Source organism: Calliphora vicina, chromosome 5 (assembly GCF_958450345.1).
Source record: "Calliphora vicina chromosome 5, idCalVici1.1, whole genome shotgun sequence".
Classification (NCBI taxonomy): Eukaryota; Metazoa; Arthropoda; class Insecta; order Diptera; family Calliphoridae; genus Calliphora; species Calliphora vicina.
In genome coordinates, this window is record NC_088784.1 from 74,160,670 (window position 1) to 74,185,369 (window position 24,700).

At 29.6% G+C, this 24,700-nt stretch overlaps 3 protein-coding genes across 8 annotated transcripts in view; 2 read left to right on the forward strand and 1 right to left on the reverse strand.

The window, feature by feature from the left end:
• Window positions 1-1,275, forward strand: part of Eb1 (microtubule-associated protein RP/EB family member 1) — a 31,451-nt gene extending 30,176 nt beyond the window's left edge. For both annotated transcript variants that reach the window (XM_065511149.1, XM_065511150.1), the window contains one exon: window positions 380-1,275. In XM_065511149.1, coding sequence (XP_065367221.1) covers window positions 380-430 — 51 coding nt within the window. In that variant the 3' untranslated portion in view covers window positions 431-1,275. The remainder of the gene's footprint in view (window positions 1-379) is intronic.
• The window catches only part of Asph (Aspartyl beta-hydroxylase), a 134,840-nt gene that overhangs the window by 87,135 nt on the left and 23,005 nt on the right, over window positions 1-24,700 (forward strand). For 2 of the 5 annotated variants that reach the window (XM_065514547.1, XM_065514548.1), the window contains exons 1-5: window positions 13,460-13,594; window positions 13,898-14,148; window positions 23,523-23,585; window positions 23,839-24,021; window positions 24,091-24,665. In XM_065514547.1, the coding sequence (XP_065370619.1) occupies window positions 14,097-14,148; window positions 23,523-23,585; window positions 23,839-24,021; window positions 24,091-24,665 (873 nt within the window). In that variant the 5' untranslated portion in view covers window positions 13,460-13,594; window positions 13,898-14,096. Of the gene's footprint in view, window positions 1-13,459; window positions 13,595-13,897; window positions 14,149-23,522; window positions 23,586-23,838; window positions 24,022-24,090; window positions 24,666-24,700 lie in introns of those variants that run through there. The other 3 variants (XM_065514544.1, XM_065514545.1, XM_065514546.1) reach the window with 3 other exon arrangements.
• On the reverse strand, window positions 7,635-9,598 carry LOC135960719 (CDGSH iron-sulfur domain-containing protein 3, mitochondrial). The gene is made up of 4 exons (XM_065512082.1): window positions 9,467-9,598; window positions 9,256-9,403; window positions 9,013-9,106; window positions 7,635-7,845 (listed from the first exon to the last, which is right to left on the reverse strand). Exons 1-4 carry the CDS (start codon window positions 9,509-9,511, stop codon window positions 7,722-7,724), a joined length of 411 nt encoding a protein of 136 aa, XP_065368154.1. The 5' UTR covers window positions 9,512-9,598; the 3' UTR covers window positions 7,635-7,721.

Here is a 24,700-nt window from a genome sequence, read left to right on the forward strand (position 1 = left end):
CAAAACATTTGAAAATATCGATTTTAAAACATACATACTTCTTTCTGTATTTAATTTTTTTATTAGAAATAATAATTTTCATTGTTGATTTTTTTTTTTTTGTTATTTTATTCTTGATACTGGTAATGCATCACTTCACTGTACATGTTGACAGCAGTAAAATACAAAAAACAGTTGAACACTGTAGCTGCCTCTGCTGCTAACCTCACCTCATTATAATTCTGCTAAAAAAAAAAATTCCCCTGATAATTGCTTATACATATTTAACAAAACAAAACTGTAAAATGTAAAGACTAATTAAATATTAAATTATTATTTAAGATCAAAATTCAATTAATTAAAACAATTATTTTTCTCTCTCTACACAATTTCTTTGCAGGATGGTTTTGCGCCACCAGATGAAATTCAGCCTGAAGATGAGGAATATTAAGTTTGTTAGTGTGGTGTGTTTTTCTATTTAACTCTCCTTCTCTCTTGTCCCCCCTTCTAATTAATTTTCTTTTTAATTCAGTTTTTAACCACTATAACTTGTTTTTGTATACAAAAATAGAAAAGAAAAATGAAAATAAGAAAATGTATTCTGTTTTTCTTCATTATAAAATTATAACGAATGCAAGAAATGAAACACAACATTTAATGTTGAACATGAAGTTGAAATTTTTTTTGCTTAAAAACTCTATTCCACCTTCTTCAAATTCCCCCTCGCTTACAAAAAACAACAACAACAACAAAAAGAAGAAGATTAACAAAAAATCTAAAACTAAAATCTTTAAAATAAAACAAAAAATTAACATTATACAAGAGAGTTACAATAAAAACAAACTTAAAATTTATGTTAACAAGAATTTCAATTAATTCTACTTTAAATAATAATATTTTTGCCATTTTTTTTTATTAAAAAAAAAAATCTAAAGCTCTTCTCAGTATATTTCTATGAAAACAAACGAAAAAATGCTCAAACAAGTATAAACAGTTGTTTCTTCTAATTTTATCAAGAATATAAATTTCTCATTCTTAAATATTTTATTACAGTTTGTAATATTTTCCAAAAAAAAAGAAAAGAAACCTTATTTTAAGTAAATATTATTATTTTTTTTGTTTAAATTAACTCGTATAGTTTTCCCGTTTAACTTTTTTCTTTTTAAATTTTAAACACACACTCTTACACAAAACACACATGCGCAGTCATTATTTAATTTTTAAATTTTAAGTTTAAAAATCTTTAAATAATATTATTTACCATTAAAAAAAAGGAAAGAAATAACTCAACCACAACTCAAGTCTTTAATTATTTAAAAGAAAAGCTAAAAAAAAACAAACACTAAATTTAATTATTTTCTCTCTCTATGGCCTTTAATTAAATATTTAGTACATGAAAAATAAAATAAAATTAAAATTTTATTAATAAATAAAACATAACATGTTTGAGATCTTTTTTAGAAGTATTTATGTATTCTTTGCAAATATTTAGTTTTTGTTTTTTATACTTTCCAAAAATCATTAAATTATTTGCATTTAATATTTAAAAAAAACCCCAAATAATTACATATACCTATGTAATTTTCAGTTTTGTTTTTGTAATTCTTATTCTTATTCTAATTGAAATTAAATTATTTTATATTAAAACCTACTACATAAAAGCGTACATAACCTACTTTATAAAACTCATTTCCAATTTGGTTTTTATTTTATTTTTATCAAATTTCCATTAGTTTCTAGGTTTGTCATCTTAAGACAAATCTGTAATGAAAAAGAAAACAAACAAACAAATACATGATGATATTAAACAAACAAATTTAAAACAAAAACATCGATATGCATTTTTTATTTAAACACTACGTGGACAAGTCAATAAAGTCAGTTAAACAAAAACTTGAAGGAAATAGTTTTGAGATTTTTCTGTAACAAAACTGCTGAATCTTTGTTAAAGAATTTATTAAAACAATGGATAAAGACCCACAAAAATGGCTGATTACATTAGGTTAGGTTAGAATAGGTTATACTAGGCAGCCAGCCTAGTGAGTTGGTAATAACCAGCTCACTAGGGTTCATGAATTGTTCCCTATGTGAAAATCTTAAGGATCATGTTCATGTCCTCAAGAGGTCCTTTACATGTCGGAAAGGGGTTCGATGCAGAACCAACCTGATGCCCAAATAAAGGATAGGAATGGAATTCTGTGACGGGGTTATTGAGGTTATAAATTGGTTTATTTGTATTAAAGCGTTTTTAGAACCAATTCTAAAAGAATTCATCTAATAAATATAATCGGACAATGTACAAAAATTAAATCATCAAAAATGGTGACTGATATCAAAGCTTCTATAATAATGATCGCAGCTCTAACTTGTTAAAAACTTGTTGACTTACCCACGTTTATTTCCTATTATTTTTATTATTTTATATACAGATTTTGTAATACATCTATTTTGATAAGTAATATTTGAAGTAATGGCTGATTACCAGGCAAACCGGAAATATGCTCTAAAAAAAGCGTTTTAAGCGCTTTAAATATGCAGTAAAAACTTTAAAATATGCTCTTAAAATTTAAAAAAATATGCTCTTAAAAAACCAACTTTTACATAATTTTTAACCAAAAATATACTTTTATTTAAAAAAAATCAATACAATTTATTTCTAAAAAGGTAAAGTAACATAAAAAAACAAAAATAACAAGAACTAAAACAAGTATAACAAAAAATAAATAAAACATAAAAACAATAGGAATTTAACTTATGAAAAGGCTTCGAGAGGTATTTTTTGATGATATTTTATATAAATACTAGTTGATCGCCCCGGCTTCGCCTGGTAGCATTTGCTAATGTTAGATAATAAAATATCTAAAATGCATACTTTAGGGAGCTTTTTATTACAGTAGACTAGACTCACAAAAAAAATAATTTCCGAGTTTTACCCGGAATTTTTTAATTTTTTTTCTCTACAATCATTACATACATGGACCATTTAATTTTTATATATATAGACAAAGTCACTTCTTCAATTAAGGTTAATATTGCAATAAATTACAAAATGTTGACTTAAATTTTCAAATAAAAATCGTTGTCTATTGGATCTGGGGGTTACTCTCTATTGCGATGCGAAAGAAAAATGGTACAATTGGTACCCTTTATTGCGCTTTCGCATCGCACAAAAAATTAGTTTATTCATTTTGTCATTCTTCGCTATTGTTTATTTTGTGGTGCCAGTATTGTTTCTTTTTGCAAAAGCGTTTGCGTAAACGATACAGAGTACAAAATTGTATTCTTAACGCATTTACCTTTCGCATCGAAATAGAGAGTAACCCCCCTGAAAACATTTTTATACATAGAAAATGTTCTTTCGACATTAATTGATGTTATAGGAGCAAATTTAAAAGATTTCTTTAACACTTAGAACGGTTAGGTTTGAATTAGAACTAAAATTTGATATTTAGATAGCGCTATTATTAAAATAGTGCTATTTAATGGCGCAATTTAATGGCGCAAGTCTCTTGCCCAACAACAAAACAGCATGTAAAATTTTCTTCTCCTTAACCCCACATTACCTCTGGCATCTACAAACACAAGAAACTTGAGCAACTAAATTGCCTAGTGTGAAAGGGGTCTTGTTTTATATTAAAAAAAAGCCATATATTTTTCAATTTTGAATTTTAAACAAAGGAAGTAAAAACCTGTAACACAACAGCGAAAAATAAGACAAAATTTGTTTTTGATAAAGTCAAAATATGCTATTAAACAATAAAATATGCTCTAAAACGCAAAAATATGACATAAATATGCTCCTAAAACAAATATATTCAAAAATATGCATTTAAGGATAAAATATGCAAAAATATGCACTAACAAATCGATGACAAAATTCTTAAATAGTTCTGAAACGTGTAAATATCTTATCCATGTGCTCATTAGACTCACCAGAAAAAACATGCATTTGCATATTTTGGTTTCCCTGCTGATTACATTAGGCTAGGTTATAAAGGCAGCCAGTATTACCAGCTTACTAGGGTCCATGAATTGTTCCCTTTATGATACCCTTAAGGATCATGTTCAGGTCCTCAAGAGGTCCTTCACATGTCGGAAAGGGGTTCGATGCAGAACCAACCTGATGCAAAAATAAAGGAAAGGATAATTCGATAGGAATGGAACTCTGTGACAAGGTGGGGGGGGGTATTGAGGTTATAAATTTCTTTATTTGTATTAAAACATTTTTAGACAATGTATAAAAATTAAACCATTGGTGGATCATCAAAAATGGTGACTGATATCAATGCTCCTATAATAAAGATCGCAGCTCTAACTTGTTAAAAACTTATTGACTTACCCACGTTAATTTCCTATTATTTTTATTATTTTATATACAGATTTTGTAATACATTTTTAGACCATCTATTTTGATAAGTAATATTTGAACTTAAAAAAAAAAATTGTTGAAATTCGGAACATTAATTTGTTATTCAAGATCTTTCAATCGCATCATATTGCAATGTTTTTATTATACAACAATTACATCCATAAATACATACATATAGGGTATGTATGTAGCTTAATATTTAAGGATTTCCTTAAAGCCTTAATTAACAGTCTTCAAATGTAAATATTAAGTTGTATTATTTTCAGGATCCCTTTACAGTAAGCAGTATTTTTTTTGGAATTTTTCCCAAACATAAAACTAATGTAAACAAACAACCTTAAAATATATCATTAAACATTAGGAGAATTAAAATTAAAAGAAGTAAAAAGGAAATTTAATTGAAATGTTTTTGAAGAAAATAAGTGTTTAAACAGGTATGTGATCGAACGATTTCAAAATGATCGATTGGAAAAGGATTGGAAAATTTTGATCGATTTCAAGAATAATTTTTGAACCAATGGCTTATTATTTTCTAGCAAAATATAGTAGACCAGGTAATTAATAGCAAATAATTTAAAAGAATTTAGGAAAAAAATTATAAGAAATAATTAAGTACCAGAATTGAAATTGATTTCCATCACATACCTGATTATAATGTTAAAATTACAAGATGGAGACACAATTTTTAATAAATAATTGGACAACACATTGCCAAATTTTTTTGTATTCAATTTATTCACCCCTATCGCGAATCAATATTTCACATGAAATATTTTCCCTTTTCCTTTTTTCGTTCATCAACTTTGTTCACGTGAAAAAATTCGCCTTGTTGTGAAATTTTTAGATGGAATTTTGTAAACAATAAACAGCTGCTACGAACAAAATCAACTATTGTGAATGTAAAGTTCATCGTGATATTCCCGATAGCAATTTTCCCTTCGAGGGAAATGGATATTTCATGGGAACAAAATTTCACATATTATTGCCGATAGGGGTGATTATTTCTCATATTGTTAAAGGTATTCGACGAATTCGTAATTCGTTTTCAACGATCATAACACAAATTTAACAAAACGAATCGTTTTCAACTACGACACTCAAATAATCAGGCCTGTCACAGAATTCCATTCCGATCGAAAGTGGAATTAATTCCGTTTTTTGCTTCTTCAGAAAAAAATAAAACGAAAATTTCTTTTCTAATAAAACCGCTTTCAGTTTTCAAAGTGGAATGGATATTTCTTTGTAATTACTTATTTTTCTAAAATTTTTAATCAGTTTTTGCAGTCAAATTAAATTCAGAAATAGAGAATTATTAAATATTTTTGGAATTAATAAATTACAAGGAATCTGAAGAACCTAAAACGAAGTCGATCGGAATTGTAACTACGGAATTGAAACCGAACAAAATGTGAGACAGGCCTGAATGATTATAAAATTAAAAAATAATACAAATCTAAAATTTGCTTTAAGTGAAATTAAAATACACGAACGCATATGTTCTGTAAATCAACTAATTACAATAAAATAATTGACAAATTTATGTGCTGTTTTTCTATAGCGAACGAGTGGTTTGAGTGGAAATTTAACATGTGTTTTGTTATTGTAACAAAAACAAAATACATGTAAAACGTCCACTCCAAGCACTCGTTCGCTATTGAAAAACAGCACATTATATTTTACAAATCGCACGATATTGTACGTTGAAACAAGTTTTTTTTTACTCGAATGTAAAACGAGTAAATCATATGAATTTGATTTACTAAAAACCGAAACATGTAAATTCGTTTAAAAATGAAAACGTTGATCGGATTCAGTTTGCCGGAAAGTGAAGATTAAAACATTTTCGAATTAGCCCAAATAAATGGTTCGGTTTCGGCCTTCAAAAATCTGTTTCGATTGGACTATAATGATTTTTTCATGTGGATTCGGTTTACAAAACACAAAAATATGTGAATTCGTTTAATCTAGAACAGTTACACAAAATATGTTCTACTGTTTCTAGTTCCCCAATATCCTCGTACATGCTACAGAAGTCTTCTGCACCCATGACCCATTTACAAATGAAGGCTCCAAATAAACAGTGGTCGGTTATCACTTCTACTAAATACCTGAGACTTTACCTATCCAAACCAATTGGTATTCTGGTTGCCTTTGCATCCAACTCTGGCCAAATAGCTCTGGGCACTCTGCAATCCGTTCTACTACCACAAGATTGGTTCGTAGAGTCTCGGGAATATTTCGAATATGAACATGTAGTAGTGGCATATAGGGGGTTTAACCTCCCATTCCATTCTAATATAGTCCAGATCCGAACCCCGATAGACCAGTCGATAGTGTGCTAGTCTATTAATCTGAGGGAGACTCTGGATGTATCTGAAGACAAGCAAAACGCTTCGCAGTTTGTGTTTGTTTAAAAAAATTAAAAAACTTCATCTGCTATCTCATTTCTCTGTATGTTACAATGCTCGAGTGTACGAAATAGACAAATTCAAATTTAGGAAATCGCACGGTTTTTTTTACATTAAAACAGGGATCGAATTAGCTATCGTATCGAAAAATTATTTCGATATCGAAATTATAATAAAATGTACTGAATTTCTTGTTTGATATCGAATGTCACAATCTTCAGGCGTTCAATTCCATCTTGTATCTTATGTGTCGATTATGGATGGCAACCGAACTTCAATTGCGTTGCCTGAGAGCAACCACAAATTTCTAGTTGCCATTTGGCAACAGAAAATGGTACTGCCAGTTGCCATCTGCAATACCATTTAGGCAACTGACAACGCAACTGGAGTTCGGTTGCCATCCATAATCGACCCATTAATTTTTTTTAACTTAAGATGGTTTTTTGAAAGAACAGTTTTTGTGTGCATGGTTTTGACATTATTCAATAACTTGGATTGAACGAATTACGCAATAATCCCCCAGATTCCAAGTGGCAGCTCATCAATAAAATATCAAGTCTTGTGAAAGGTAGTGGACAATGATGCGAGCTGGAGAGTATACGTAGCGCTCGCCCTTTCCCCAAATAGAGGCCACTAATAAAATTTCTCACATAAACTTCATTAAATCGTTTATTGAATTTTCATCGAAAACATTTCAATTTATATTCCTTTAATCCATAAAGATTGTGTATGTAATATTAAATCTAGTAATGAATAAACATAATTTATATATAATTTTCTATACTATTTATCAAAATAAACAAATAAAAAATACATATTTATCATTATTGTTGCTTAAATTAAAAAAGAAAACGTACATAAAAACGAAAGATCGTTTGTTTTTTATTTCGAGCGAAAAACTTTATTCATAACAAAGGAAACAATTATGTGAATTTAATATACAAAACTGCAGGTAATAAATTCAATTATCTGACAGCAGATTGAATATGGGGCTGTTTGTGGGTGCCATCACAGAAGGGGCGATGTTTTGTGTGTTTACAGTTGCACAGCCAGTAATCTCCAGTTTTTTCCACTTTGAAACGGATGGGCCTAGAAGGATTAAAGAACATTTTAATTGAGAGGAGAGTAATTATAAACAGTACCGATTTATTACGAATTAATTCATAGGCTTTATTTTTTTTATAGAATTAATTCAAAACTGAATCATGAATTTTTTCTTTAATTAACATCCATTACCATTCAAATTAATCGGGGTGGTCAAAGAATCCAATAACTTCGGAATCGGTTTTGAAAATGGAAAAAAGTTACATTTGACTTAAGAAATCCAATGTAATTTTTTGTTTAATCGATAAAGAATTTAATTCTAGATCGAATATAAAACCTATAACTTCCCAGTAAAAAATAATGGAAGTGCATCTTTACATATGACATTTTAATCACATCTAAAGTTGCAAATGAATCTTTTCTACCTCTGAAGATGTGATTTTAAATATGGGTATTTGACACTGAATTATAAATATTTCGTTGATGTAATTGTTTCCTACATTTTTTGAATTTTATAAAATTTATTAAAACCTGTAAAAATTGGTATAGGTACAAACAATTTTTACATTTTTTAATCATTAAAATTAATCAACCATTGCTTCATATATTTATGTTTTGTAATGTACATATTTTATTTACTTTTTATAAATTTAAAAAAAGAATATAGGTATCCACTACCTACATTAAAATAACACCTTAAAATCGAAATTTAATCGCATCGAAAGCATCGAATTTATTAAGTAAAAAGTTGTCAAAAATGAACAACATCCCTCCAATGACAAGCTAATGTAAAATTCATAGCTTTTTCACCAAAATTGGAAGTACATCAAGCATGCTATTTGTTGTGAAAATTCTGCATTTTCTTCCTCACTTTTTTTGCTGGGTTACGAATTCATGAGACCAATGTACTTTTTCTGTCGTTTTCAAAACCGATTCCGACAATGATTAGATTCTATGACAACCCCGTATCTATTACAAAATATCTTTAGATTTGTTTTTTACAATTTGGAATAGATTTGAATTAACAAAAGTTGAATCTTCCATGAACGAAATATTTTGGATGAAATTATTTTGGAAAGTTTTTTAATGAATGATCTGAGGATATGTACTACTTAATAATAATTAAGATTTTAGTGAATGAAGTTCAAATTTAATTAATTTAAAGCTGTAATATAGAGTTAATTTTTGTTAAATACACTTATCAATATTTACCTCAATTTAATTTTCAAAAATTCATTTTTATGTGTACCATCACAAATGGGCTGGCTTTTCGACTTGCCACACAAACACCAACTGTATACTTTGTCTGCAACAATATGGGAAAACAAACAACAAATTAGTAACAAAAACCACAAACAAATCATGCGTTAAAGGTTATGTAAAGCACTTTTATATATTTTACTCTGATGACTCCATAGAGAACCCTTCACTTTTTTTTACACTGCTACAACTTACTTTGATCTAAATGAAGTTTAAATGGTTTCTTATCGAAAACAGCACCATTTTCAGCTTGCAATTGTGCGGTTTGATTGCCTTCCAACACATTTTTGGGTATGGTTTTGGTTTCACCGGCTCCTTTTTTGGGGGTGCAATAGAAACGTTGCTGCAAAAAAATGTTTTCCATTAATTACTTGTTATATGAATATATTATTAAGTTCAAACTTACAATAAGTCCCAGGGAGGGACGAGTATTTCTTAGTAAGGGCTGCATTTGATATAAATACAAAAAATCAAACTGAAAACTGATTTCTACTTAAAATTCTCCAAGATAATTTTCTATACAAGAAGAAGAATGAATGACATAAACAGCTGTGGGCTGAACAATGTAGCAATTAAGAAAAAGTTATTAAAACGCTAAAACAAAATAGCGTTTTTCGGAATTATATATGAAATTTAAACTCGTCCAAGGCGTAATCAATATAAATATGCCTTGAATTCGATGGGTAAATTAAGTATTCTCCATGTTTAGATAGCTGTACAATTATTCCAATTTAAAGGAAGCAACACAATAAACAAATTCAGTTTTAATAGTTTTTATTTTACCACATTTCTATAAAATAGCAAAGACACCAACCTTAAAAACAAACTTGGCTGCATTGTTTAGAGTTCCCAAGGTAGAGTTTATTTACTAACAAAAATGGTCATTATTATTGAATTATTTGGAAACTAGATGACCAGAGAGACGTTGTCCTGTCCAAATTAAAAAAAATGCTTGTGTTCGATTTGTGAAAATCGATTTTTGGCCAGAAATATGAGTGATCACAGATCGAGCTCCTTTTCCTGATTAAACGCTTATTGGCCAAGTTATTAACGAATTTAGATATTTTGAGTTTTTATATAAAAATTTGATTTTTGGTCAGAAATATGAGTGATCACAGATCGAGCTCCTTTTCTTGATTAAACGCTTATTGGCCAAGTTATTAACGAATTTAGATATTTTAGTTTTTATATAAAAAATTGATTTTTGGTCAGAAATATGAGTGTTCACAGATCGAGCTCCTTTTCTTGATTAAACATTTATAAGTTATTAGCGAATTTAGAAATTTTGAGTTTTTATATAAAAAATCGATTTTTGGTCAGAAATATGAGTGATCGAGGTCCTTTTCTTGATTAAAGAAGTATCTTATTTGAAAAACCAAAAAATGTTCATATTTAAATATGAAAACGTGTACGAATGAAACGTTCGTCACGCAGGATTTGCCCATATGTAAAAGTTTTTGCTAAATTTTGTCGAATTATTTTTGAAATTTGCGACCTGTAGTTTGATTACAAGATTTACATGGACGGACCGAAGGACGGACCTTGCCTTTTTCGACTACTATCTATTTGTTTCGATCGATGCACAAGGATCTCTCTGGAATACGCTTCATTTTAGAACAGAGTATCCGAAATTGGCTTGATTCGCTCTTGGCCTCAAAAGATGAGCAGTTCTTTTGGCTCGGAATCCATATGTTATACTTTCGATAAATTTATATTTTACAAATGTTTGTCATTCCGTTTGTAATTTTCACAATATAATTTTCCGACCCTATAAAGTATATATATTCTGGATCCTTATAGATAGCGAAGTCGATTAAGCAATGTCCGTCTGTCTGTTAAAATCAATTTTCTGAAGACCCCAGAGCCGGGATCCAAATCTATAATAATTTTGTCAGACATGATTTCGAGAAGTTTCCTATTTAAAATCAGCAAAATAGGTCCACAAATGGTTGAGATATGAGGAAAAACCCAGGACAACCTCGATTTTTGACCTATATCTGGATTACTAAGTCATTAATATAGACAATATGGATATCTAATGATAGATATTTCAAAGTGAGTTGGACCTACAATGGGTCAAAATCGGAAAAAATATTTTTTAACCCGATTTTTTTTTCTACAAAAAAAAAAAAAAAAATTTTAAAATTAAAAAAAATAAAAAAAAATTTTTAAATTAAGTTCATTGTTATAGAAAATTCAAAAAAGTACCATTAGAATAATGAAAAAGTACCAAAAAGTCTACCCCTAAAATTCACACTCACTTAGGACCATATATGTTAATTTCATGTTTCTAAGTCCATTGTCATATAAAATTCAAAAAGTACCATTAGATGAATAAAAAAAGTACCTATAGTTCAGTTCTCACATTTTGGTACCTAAATATTGTACCCTATGCCTAACACAAACTTCACTCATATACAAATCAGTTTACTTTAATGTCGATAAGTGAAATAATTTAAAATATTAAAAAAGTACCATTAGAAGAAAAGTACCAATTTCCCTTTTCTTCCTCGAACACCCCTCAAGTTCGAACTTTAAAAATATTCCATTTAGCTAAAATTGTTTATGCTACAGACATGTCTCAAAATATTAAAATCTGTGTTAATGTGCCCAAGAAAAAATATGTTTTAAAAAAAGTACCAAACTGTTTACCCGGATTTGGCCCAATATACACCTTGGCACTCGAGTTCCAAATAACACCCTGTTAGTTAATTTTTGTATGAATCCAGGAACCAATGTTAAAAAAAATTATCAAAATTGGCTTAATAATTTCAAATAAAATGTATTTTCCTGATTTTATCCCCTTTTTGGTACCTTTTTCATCCCCATTGCTTTGGTAAAATTTTATTCAAATAAATTTCTGTATCGTGGTGGGAGATCATAATAAAATATTCGTATGTACCTATATGTCAGATTATAGAAAAACATATTTTATGAAAAAGTACCAATAATAAACACAATTTTTATCCCTTAAGGGTTCGAATTTCCAAAAAGTACCAAACTTATATTTTTTATTTTTTGATAATTAAAGAATACGATTTAAAATTTGTTTCTATGTTTATTGGTTTAAAATATACATAGGGTGCCAAAAAAGTACCAAAATACAGTTTTTACCCGTTTTCTCCCCTAAAAGGTTCGAATTTCGAAAAAGTACGAAACACCTGTCAGCTTATTTTCTAAATGGAGTAACATTCGGTTTAAAGTTTTTTTGTATCTTTATTAGTTTTGAAGATATAAGGTTACCGAATTTACCCGTTTTTACCCTTTTTTACCCCCTAAATGTTCGAATTCCCAAAAATCCCTTCTTATCGGATCGTTTTGGGGAGGGAGGAACCCACAGTTAAAATTTGATTCTAGCTTCAGCCGTTTGGGCTGTGTGATGATGAATCAGTCTGTCAGTAACGTTAATCTTTTATATATATAGATTAATGGCCAAAAGTCACATAAAGGGTAAAAGGAAACCAAAAATATTTATGAATTTATTTTGGGGAATGAAAAAATATATTTGGCATACAAGTTCGATACAAAATTTTTAAATTTTTAGAATCTTTATGGGCAGGAGGAGGTGGTCGTTATCTTTTTTGCCAAAAATACGAAAACAGAAGACAACAATATTTTACTTTTAATAATAACGTGTTAAGAACGTTACAAACCATAATAATTGTTACTATATTAAATTTTGTCCTGATTAATTTTTATTTATTTTAATCGATTTCTATCTTGGTGCTATTTTTTTTGACTATTTTTTTGTGGGTTTTCTTTAAAATTTGCATCTAATTTTCAAAATTATTTTTAAGGTTTGAAAGTTCATTGAATTAAGTATAAATTTATACAAAAACAACAAAAATTTATTTAACAGTTTTTATGTAATATTATTATAAAACAATATGAATGTATAATATGGTAAAGGGTATATAAGATTCGGCACAGCCGAATATAGCTCTCTTCACTTGTTAAGTCATACACCGAATAGTTGCAGATTTCAATGACAAATTATGGTTGGTCACTCTGTTATTTAACATAAAACAATAACAATGTTTGCAAAAAAATAATATCAAAACAAAACTTAAATTGTACATAAACAAATAATACGCAAAGCGAAATGGAACTGAAATTTTGCCGGTCATTTGCTAAGGAAAATAACGAAAGAAAATCGGACAGACAAATAAACAACAAAAACTAAATAAATGTAAACAACAACACAACATATGTATAATGAGATAATGAGAGCTACAATAACAATGGCTGCAATACATAAACATACGAAATATAAAAATAACGGTCAATAAAAATGAAATGAGATTTTAAGAAAATTCAAAAATTTTCAGTTTGAATTTCTCTCAAGAGAAAAACACAGAACAAATTTTATTAATATGTAAGTAAAAACAAAAGAAAAAAAATGTGTGTGAAAGAAGAAATGTATTTTTAAGTTTTTCCTCTAATTTTTCATAAAATTCGCCCGCTACACTTAAATACCAGACGTTTACCGACAACGAACGCGAGCGGAGCACACAACACAGCACAGATCAAAACGGTACAGAATCGAGAAAGCAACAATAACAAGTTCAACCAACTAAGAACAAAATATAATAAAAACAATATCTACACACATCCGTACAAATATATATATCTATATGTATATATTGCCATACAGTAGATAAAGTGTGTAGAAAAGTTGAAAAGAAAAAAAATATCAAGAAAATTATAGAAAATACATATAATTTGTAATTGAATTGAAAATCTTATTTCAAAATTAAAATATCTATTTTATACAAAGTGTTAAATATTATTATCTATTTCAAACTAATTGTTACAACCTAAATATTTCTTTTTATAGTGTCATGTGGAAATCAATAAAATTTTAAAAATAAATTTTGAAAAAACGTCCCGTAAAAAAAATACTTAAAAATAGCCTGTCTCAGCGGCAGGTTGGTGGTAGCAGCAGATTTCAATACGTAAAGCTAAGAAATTCCTTTCCCAAGTTGTTATTGACCCAGTGAAAAGTACAGGAACTATTTCCAGATCCTTTAGCCAAAATGTCGGGTGATGTACAACCACGTAAACGCAAGGACAAGAAAAAGAAACGTGGTAAGTTTTAAACAAATTTTCAGGTCGTTAATTCTTTACGAATCATTATTTTTTATTTTATTTCTAATTTTCATCGTGTGTGAGTGATTGAATGTGTGTTCGTTTGCCCTATTATATAAAAATATTTTTGGTACTTTTAAGTTTATGAAAATTATATTTTTAATTTTCATCACACACATGACTCTGGTTTTATTTAGTGTTTGTTGTTGTTGCTGCTGCTGTTGAAATATTATTTCGTCGTTTTCGTTGAGAAGAAGAGATCTTTTATAATTTTCTACTTCTAGGCATTTTCTAATATTTAGAGCTGCCATCATTGCTGCAGTCATTAGTTAGCATAGGAAATGTTTTTGCCCCTTTTGTAGTTAGTTGAGTTTAGTTTAAACCTATAACGTAACATTCATTTATTTACTCATTATCAGGGAAACCAGAATTATTCTATAAAAAAACGAAATTTTTTTATGAAAAAAAATTAAATTAGAAAAATATGCCCTAAAAACTCCAAATATGCACTAAAAATATGAGATAAATATGATATAAAAACAAATAAGAAAGCTATATTCGGCTGTGCCGAATCTTATATATCCTTCACCATATTATACTTCAAAATAAATATTTTTCGGTAAACAAAATTTATTTTTTTTTTAAATTTTAAATTTTTTTTTTGTCTTTTCAATTTTTAATGGGGTTAAAAAATATTTTTCCCATTGTATGATTTTGACCCATTGTCTATATTAATTAATGACTTAGTAATCCAGATATAGGTCAAAATTAGGTAAAAAATCGAGGTTGTCCTGGTTTTTTCTGGACCGATTTTCTCGGGTCTGTAGCAGATATATTGATGTATAAATCATGTAGGGTATAAAAAGGCTTTAGATAATTTTTTGTAAATGATTAAAAGCATAACAAATATTGGGTGTATGATATAAAAATGCGGGATTTTTTAAAATTTTTACCTTTTATTTTGAAACATTTGTATAATATAAATTTATTCAAAATATAGACCATTGTTAGCTATGACCTTTTGACCCTTTTGGTCCTACTAAATACAGAGCATTACCTAAGCGCCATTGATATTTGAATTTGGTGTCGATTCGGCTGGTCGACATCCATTACAATAACACTTCGTAGGTTATTGTAATGGATCCATTTTTCATTACAAGTAATGATTCGGTGCAAAAATGATCTTCTTGACCTTCAAAATTTTGTGGTTGACCTGAGCAATCTGTGTCTTCCGTGTCAAAATCACCACTTCTGAACTATCTGTCGCACATTGAAATGGAACACATTCAGCATAAGCTTTGGTGAGCAATCGGTGTGCTTCAGCGGCCAATTTTCTCATATTAAAGAAGTAAAGAAAAACTTCCCGCAGCGTATGAATATATAACATCATTTTAAATGGATTTGTATTCGATTCCAGTAATAGTATCTTTTGTGATATGAATTGGATCCTTTCCTTGCCCTGAAAAACAGTCCCCAACACAATATTGCCACCACGAAACTTGACTGTCTTATTTCGTCTTGCGCTTCGGTAGTTTTACAAAAAAAGAAACAGTATTCCATTTCTGTCTTTGGCAAATTCGAGGTCTTCCTTCCTATTGTTATACCCTTCACCTTCGTGAGAAGGGAATATATAAGTTTGTCATTCCGTTTGTAATTTGCACAATATAATTTTCCGAACCTATAAAGTAAACTTTTCGAAGCCCCCAAATAACTTACATACACGATTCATACATCAATATATCCGGAATTCTCGGCTCGGTTGCTATTTAAAATCGAGAAAATCGGTCCACAAATAGCTAAGATATAAGAAAAAAACAGGACAACCTTGATTATTGACCTATTTTTGGCCCATATCTAGATAGTCATTGATATAGACAATATGGATATTTAATGATAGATATTTCAAAGACCTTTGCAACGACGTATATAAGACCATAGTAAGTTGGACCTACAATGGGTCAAACTAGGAAAAAATATTTTTTAAACCGAATTTTTTTTCACCAAAAATTTTTTTTCGCTACATATTAAAAACAATTGAAAAAACAAAAAAAAAAATTTAAAATTAAATTAAAAAAAACAATTCGAAAAAAAAATTTCCAAAAAATTATAAAAACACAACTGGGGGAAAAGAAAAATTTTGTTTACCTAAAAATATTTAAAATTTTTATTTTGAAGTATAATTTGGTGAAGGGTATATAAGATTCGGCATAGCCGAATATAATAGCTCTCATACTTATTAAACTGTTGAATGATTAATTGAATATTTATCACAGATAGTTATTTGCTTCAATCCAGCACAAAAATTGTTTTGAAATAACGTTTTCTTACATAAGTATTTTGTTTGTTTTAGACTTCTTTCTTGCAGGTGTTTAAAAGTTTCCATTGTTTTGTCAATACTAAGAAGTATAACCACAATTTATAAATGTATTTTTGTTAATCTTTAATACAATTTACTATATTTTAATAGAAAACCTAGTCAGTTTGAATCTATCTTAGAAATATTCATACATATGTATATATTTGGTAAGGAGTCATCTTTTGGAAGATTGAAATTACTTAATATAGTTTTCAAAAATAGTTTCCATTGTATTGTCACTCTCTTTATATTAGAGAGCGGAGATGATTTACAAGTGTTGTCTGATTGTCTGCCTGTGATTTGATTGAAAAAGATTTTCCGGTAGCCAACATTGAATTCATAATTAAAATAATCACAATCTCATTAAAAAAATGTTCGGATGCTTTGTTTATCTCTTAAGATAAAAATTTAGAGATTATTCCAAATCTACAGGTTATTCCATAAAATTCTAATCCATTAAAAATCTGAAATAAAAATGGATCTGGTATATTTGGTATATTTTCATATTGCTACACATTTGAACCCTCATCAAACTTTAGGGTTAATTTTTCTACGAATGAGTGAGTGTGAGTCGTCCGAATGCTTGCTGTTGTGTTAATCTTTCAAAATTTCGTTAATTTATATTTAAGTTTTTAGTTTTATTTACCTCCTCTTTTCTTCTCTAATTCTATTATGGTTGTTTTACAGTTTTATAAAGGAATTAAAAAAAAACAAATACAAAACAAAAATGCTCAGAGAAAAGCTGAAAAAGAGATTTTTATTTATTTTATCATTTTTATGAAAGAGATAAAAACGAAATTTTACAGTTTGTTTAATGCAAAAAAATAAAAACAAAACAAAAAATAAGAAATAAATAAAATTAAATCTTATCGTTTAGTAAACAAATAAATGTGTTTGTTTGTTTGTTTTTTTTACAATTTTATTCATACAATATTTTGTTGACACATCATTTATTTATGTTGCACTTTTTCTGCTATTTTTCTTAACTTAATAATTTGAAATAATTTTTGGACTTGAATAATTTAATAACAATATAAAAAAAATAACATTTAAATGTTTAAATGTGTCTTGACATGACATTGTGTTGTGTGTGGGAAATGACTGCAAATTAATTTATTCGTATAATTAATAAAACATTTATTTTAATTTAAAAACACATAAATAATTGAGAAGAATATTTATAGTGTCCAGTCTTTAAATTATGATATGATAAAATTGTTATAAATAGTTCTAGTTCAAATATTTTATATGAAAGGAACCTGTGGGAAATGACTGGAAATAAATAAATACAAATATATCGAAAACTCTCCTGTCAAAGACCTAACTCAGTTGTCAAACACCTAAGTAATGGGAATCTATTACAAAACTATGAGTCGAAAAAAGGATCAAATTGACCTCTAAAGAGAGAAGCTAGAGGGTGAAGATCTTCCATAAAAATTATCCCCATAAAATTCCACAATATAACTAACAATATTTTTTTTTTCATTTAGTATAATGCTCCCTTCGATCCAAAAATTAAAACTTTGACCCACTGTAAAAAAAATTCAGACCAGCTGGACTATAAGTTTATTCTACAAAAATTATCTACTCAACATGACCTTTCAGAATAGGGTCACTATTCTGTTCCACAAATGCTAATGGACAGTGTTATTTTAAAAAGGCTGAAATTTACTATATTTTAATAGAAAACGGAAATTACGGAATATAGCAGTCACTCACCGTTTATTACAAATTAATTTGACTTAATTAATTTTATTTTATTCAAATATTACAATACATTAATTCCAACTAAATAATTTCTCTTAATTTAATCTAGTTAACTGTCAGTTCAAAAATACGTGGGTTGTTCAGGAAGTAAAACGTCTAAAACAGTTTGAAATTTTCAATTATTAAAATCATCATTTTGGTTTTTTGTTTTCCTTGCAAAATCTTGCCAGAGATCATTAACTTTTCCCTGATGTTTAATGGATATGTAAGAACAAAGAAAATATGTATAATGAATGTGAGTACAAGGTGTTAATGGACTGGCCACTTAATGTCTGTTCATGTACTCGTTAATGTAAAATTTCAGTAATTTTATTGTACGCAGAGATTTAAAATAATAATAATAAATATTCATACAATACATTCATAATGCGTCACATGTGTATGCACATTTTGCATAAAAATAATATAGCCGGGGATTCCCAATTTGATTTTGAGGAGCAGCTTGATATTAAAAATGACTTCACTTGTATGATAGTAATCTTAAGTGCAAAACTTTACAAAGGAGCATTTGAGAGATGGTTTTTATTTTTGTAACACATCAACATTTCGATACATCGTAGACCGACAAAAGTATATTTTATCTTTTAAAAACGGTAATTTATTTCCTTTAAATAAACCTAATTCTTTTAATTGCAAATAAAAGCGATCACTAGTTTCAAAATTGTAATGCAGTTTATGTTAACTCTAACAACTCCTACTGACTGCAACCCGCTGCCACTATTTATATACACAGTGTCATCTTCCAGCAGTTTCATGAATTATCTTAACGGTCAAAACTAAAATGTTCTATTTCTAGAGCTTTTAGCAGCTTCAATGTTAATGTTAGCAGCTTTAACATTTAATGTGGCCATACTTACAAACAATGTAAATAACTGCGTATTATCAACATTGTTGATAAGTAGAAGTTTCTACTGATGGAAATGTTTATAAACATGCAGAATGTTGCAAGCAGTCGTTATAGAAACTTCTCTGTTGAGAAGGTTTGTTTGGTATTGGAAATTGGCAATATCGGTCCATGATTTCACATAGCCCCAAATTAGTTCTTAGTATTCTGAAATTATACTGTAAAGTATGGCAACATTTTTCCATAGTCTCCATATATGTATGTTCCGCTTAGATAATGATCATTCTAACCCCCAATAACACGACGTCTGATTTTATCTTATATTTATACTATACTTTGTAATAATGGGGGTAAGGTTGAGTTAATTCCATTATGAATTGATTCAACAATGAATTCGTTTTTAGGGAATGTATTTATGGAATGAATTGCTGACATTTTTAATTCCGAATAAAGATTTTATGAAATTAAGTTCAAATCGATTTAATTAATTCGGAACTCTGCAGTCAAATCGCTTTGAATGCGTTTTTAAGTTCCTGAGATTACGAACAGCTTTTCATTACTTATTATATCAGAATATTCTTGTTTCCGGAGGTACATCTTTATATATATAATTCTTCTGTACGTGTGTTAGTAACTGAACTCCTCCTTAACGGCTGGGCCGATTTCGATGAAATTTTTTGTGTTTGTTTGAGTGGGTCTCTGGATGGTTTAGATTCACAATTGACCAATATAGGAACAATGGGCATGGCACCTCCTATACAAATTAAACATTTATTATTGCATATCTGGAGTACTATTATAGTGGGAGTCTTCAAACTTTGTGTGAGCTATGACAGAACAACATTTGCCGGGACAGCTAGTATTTTTATAAATTAAAATTTGACATAAGGCTTATTAATTATAGAATAACATCTAAGACGTGAAATATCATTTTTCTAATCATCTAGGAAAGATGCCTAAATAATGGTGTTTATCTTTAGTGGAATCTGGACTGTTTGGTAGATTTGTTTGTTTGTTCTTTTCCGACATTTTCGGACAACATAAGTACATTATTAGACAAGCAGTTTAAGATTATGAAAGAGTTTGAGGCTTTTGAATAAATGGTAGGCAAATGTTTGGTTATAAAGTAAAGTGGCAGTCAAAGGATGCATGCACTAGAATTGAGCTGCCATCCTTTGACATTTATTTAGTACAAACATGGGACATTTTAACATAGAACGCTAAAATCGCGAATAACGTAATTGTAATTGTGAAAATGGTGAACATTTTAACTGTATCACTTCGTAAAATTCTACTAAACCAAATTTTAAATTTTCATCCTAGATCTCAAAATGGGAATATGGATTTTATAATTTATAATGAATTAATTCAGTAGCAATTCAGATGCTTGATCCTGTAAAGGTTTTAATTGTAGACTTTTCTGATCAGTCCGAAATTGTCAAGACTGGATGAATTATGAATTTAATAAATTGACAAATAGAGAATAGACATATAGCGGAAACTCTGCTGTCAAAGACCTAACTAACTCAGTTGTCAGAAACCTAAGTGGTGATAATGTATTAGTAGGAAAAAACTATGTGAAAACAAAAACAACACTCGTATGTGTGATTATTTTGAGTAATTTTTTTGTTTCAGTTTTTTTTTCTAGTTTCCGCTCTATGTTTCTCTATAAATTGACATTTAACCCTTTAATGCAAGGCACTATTGCAATAATGGCAATAAATGCAAATATAACTGATTTTTCATTTCAAAAACTCATGTAACAGTGGCTAAAAAACGTACTTAAATTATTTTAAAAAGCTTTCAAAGTTTTTGAAATGAAATATCAGTTATATTTGCATTTATTGGCATTTTGCGATGAGTGCCTTGAGGCATGCTATAACCTTTTCCCATCTTTCTGGCAACATATGGATTCCGAGCCAAAAGAACTGCTCATCTTTTTTTTTTTTTTTTAAAAGAGAAGTAACACTCAGGCAATTAATATGCCTATATATAAATGTGTTACTTTCTTTGGAAAGGGGATAGAGTGTAGGAGAAAAGGTGGTGAAAGGAGGAGAAAAGCTTTAAATTGACAACTCTGCAATTGCGCGTTATGTTTGTTATTAGTGCAGGTTGCAGCGCCTCTGGTGGTGAGATGGCGCCTTAGTCAAGCCAACAACCTTTATTTAATTATTTTACTTCGGTGGCGTTTTTTAGTGTTATACCACCGATGGAGGCCAAGAACGAATCAAGCCAATATCGGATACTCTGGTCCAAAGTGAAGTGCATCCCAGAGCGAGCATTCTGCATCGATCAAAACAAATAGTATTCGGACGGGGCAAGGTCTGGACTATAAGGCGGCTGAAGCAAAACTTCCCAAGCACTTCATTATAAATTTATAACAGGCATTGCAACATGTGTTTTAACGTTGTCATGATGGAATATTACGATTTCATGTCTGGCTGCATATTCTGGGCGTTGCTACCAATGCTCGCTTCAAACCAATCAGTTGCGTTCGGTACAGGTTCCCTGTGATGGTCTGGTCAGATTTCAGCATATCATAATAGATAGGACCCTTTTGCTTCCACCAAATAAAGAGAATTACTTTAGCGAAGTGAATATTTGGCTTTGATATCGAATCGGCTGGTTGGCCGGGCTTCACATACGATCTCTTTCGATTCGGGTTATTGATCAATTTTTCTTCGCAAGTAATGATTCGATGCAAAAATGATTTTATTTTATAGCGTTCAAGTAGAATTTCAAACAAGCAAAATCATTCAAGGTCTCTCGGCTTCAAATAGGTACCATACTAATTTCCCAGCTTTTGGATCAAGCAGCAGGTTTGATCCAAAAGCAAACGTTTTGAAATAGCTGCTTGAGTAGCAGCCAATGATTTTGCAAGCTCTTGTTGAGTTTTACAACAATCTTCATGGAGTAATGCCTTCAATTCTTGATATTCAAACTTTTTTTGCAAGCTTGGGCAATATTTGTCTTCCTTGTCAAAACTACACAAACTAACTCTCTCACGTTGAAACCGATGGAACACATTCACCATAAGCTTTGGTGAGCAATCGGTGTTCTGACTCAAATTGAAAAAGTAAAGCAAAACTTCCCGCATATGACGCTTTGTTGGTACAAACACCATCCAACAGTTCTAGGAGACTGTCCAAAACTAGTGATTTTACTTATCATTTAGAGGTAAAAATTAGTGATGTAAGTAGCTACGTGACTAGTTATTTTAACACGTACATGAACCTTTTGGATTACAATGAGACTGTCTTATAGCATTGAATTAAAAAATAAACGAAAAATTTACTACACTCTAGGTTACTTAGAGACACTTAAGTGACAATTGTCATCACGCTAGGTTACATGGGATGTCAGTATACAATTAACATTTAAAGTGATTACACTCTAGATTACTTAGAGACACTTAAGTGAAAATTGTCTTCATGCTAGATTAAATGGGATGTATAAGGTAACCAATTGACATCTATCTGTACTACTAAAGCAAATGACCCAAAATATAAAAATTGGATACAGCCAAGTGGTCAGACATTTGTGTAAATTACTGTCTATAAGGAATACATTGACTACTTGCATATTAAACAGACTATGAGTTCACATGTAGAAGCAAGGCGAATTTATATACCAGGTGATGGCAGTGGCGAATTCAGGCAAATACGAGCGAAATCCAAATTTTTTTATATATGGAGCAAGGTGCATTTAATAAGGTGCCATCGGGAGCACAGCTGATTACAGACTAGCACGCCATAATGTCAAACTACATATATAAAAAAATTCGCCGGAATGCCATTATGTCAAAATCCATATATAAAAAATAAGTGAATTCGCCTGTATTTATTTCAATTCGCCACTGCTGTCACCTTGTTAAATACGCTTTGATATGGAGTTTGACCTTCGAAATAATTCTCTCATTGCTGAGATGGTTATTTATTAGATTAAATGGTTGTACATAATATAATACATATTTAGTTATTTGAAAAATAATTAAGTTGCAGTAAACCCTACTCAAATTTATAATTGCTAAAAAAGCTAAAAAATATTCAGCAAAACTCTTTATTAAACTTGACATACAGTTCGGGAATTTGTCATACCGTTTGTGAAACTCTGACTAATTTGTTAAACATATGAAAATATTGTTATATACTCGTAGTATTGGCAAATTTCCATTTGATTTTCAGAATTTACTTCATAGCTCAATGAAATATTTTTACATGTTTTGTTCTTTTTCTCTTTATGGTGTATATGTTCAATAATGTTCTTTTTTCGTTTGGTTCCATTGTCTAATTTTTAAGTAAATAAGTATTTATAATTCATAATAATACTTAGCAGTAAATAATTTATTTTTAGAAGAAAAAAAATCAATAATAACATAATTTATTTTAATCTTAAAACAATGCCTAGAATCTCTTGATGTCCGTAAATCGGAAGGCGAATTAATCTTTTCACGCAAATCTAGCTTACAAGGTAGTTTCTATATATAACAAATTACCTACAAAACCAATAAAAAGTAAAATCCGAAAAGCTTCCCTTAAAAGCAACCCAATAAGCTTGTAAATAGTAAAAGCTTTTGTTTTTTAGAAACCAATCAACCCTTTACTGCTTTCTTTCTACTTAAACTTTAATTCTTTTACTAACAAAATCCATATTAGAATATAGTTTCCATCTATATCATATTTATATGATTTTAAAATTCTATAAACCTTTTGTATTTGTCCAGAGGATGAGGCTTCACATGGCGTGCATATTACCAAAATGGGCTCAGACGATGTGCATTTGCATATCCATGAGGAACACGGCACTGGTGGTCATTGGTGTGCCAAGATAATTTTCTTCTCTCTAATGACCATACTCATGGGCCTAGTGTGTCTGATAATATTGGAAAATCGTGGCATATCAGATGGTAAGTTGAAATTATTTTCTTTAAAATATTAAAGATTTAATTACATTTATAAACAAAATCAATTTTTAGTGGATACACCTTTATCGGAGTCTAGATTTTCAAATTATTTTGATGGCTGGGTAGATGAAAGTCGTGATGATCATGATGATCATCATGATACTCATGAGTCATTGGAGCATGATGATCATGATGAACACGACGACGATGAAGATGATCATGATGATGAGCCGTTTGAAGAGGAAGCCGATCATTCCGAGGGTGATGAAGAAGTAGCCGAGGAAGAAGATGAAAATGTTACTCCCGAAGAAGAGGATGAAGAAGATGATAATGCAACAGCAGAGAATGTAACAGCTGAAGACGATGAGGACGATGAGGAGGATGAAGATGATGAGGAGAACATTACAGCTGAAGAGGATGTAGATGATAATGCTACAGCCGAAGAAGCTGATGATGATAATGTAACAGCCGAAGATGAAAATGTCACCGAAGAGGAGGCTACAATTGAGCAAAATGATGAGGACGATGAGGATGATAATAAAACCAACGAAGAGGATGAAGATGATAATGCCACAACAGAAACTACTTCAAAACCTACCTCACAAGCGGTTCAAGATGATGATGATGACGATGATGCCTTTGAGGAAGTGAGTTTTGTTAGTTAATAATTTAAGAAAGCTTT

Bases quoted from the DNA above. Each gene is read 5' to 3' on its own strand.
- LOC135960719 (XM_065512082.1), bottom strand. From the start codon at position 9,511: ATGCAGCCCTTACTAAGAAATACTCGTCCCTCCCTGGGACTTATT. The intron at 9,404-9,466 runs GTAAGTTTGAAC...ATTTTTTTGCAG, and splicing joins GTCCCTCCCTGGGACTTATT to CAACGTTTCTATTGCACCCC. The intron at 9,107-9,255 runs GTAAGTTGTAGC...ATATTGTTGCAG, and splicing joins TAAACTTCATTTAGATCAAA to ACAAAGTATACAGTTGGTGT.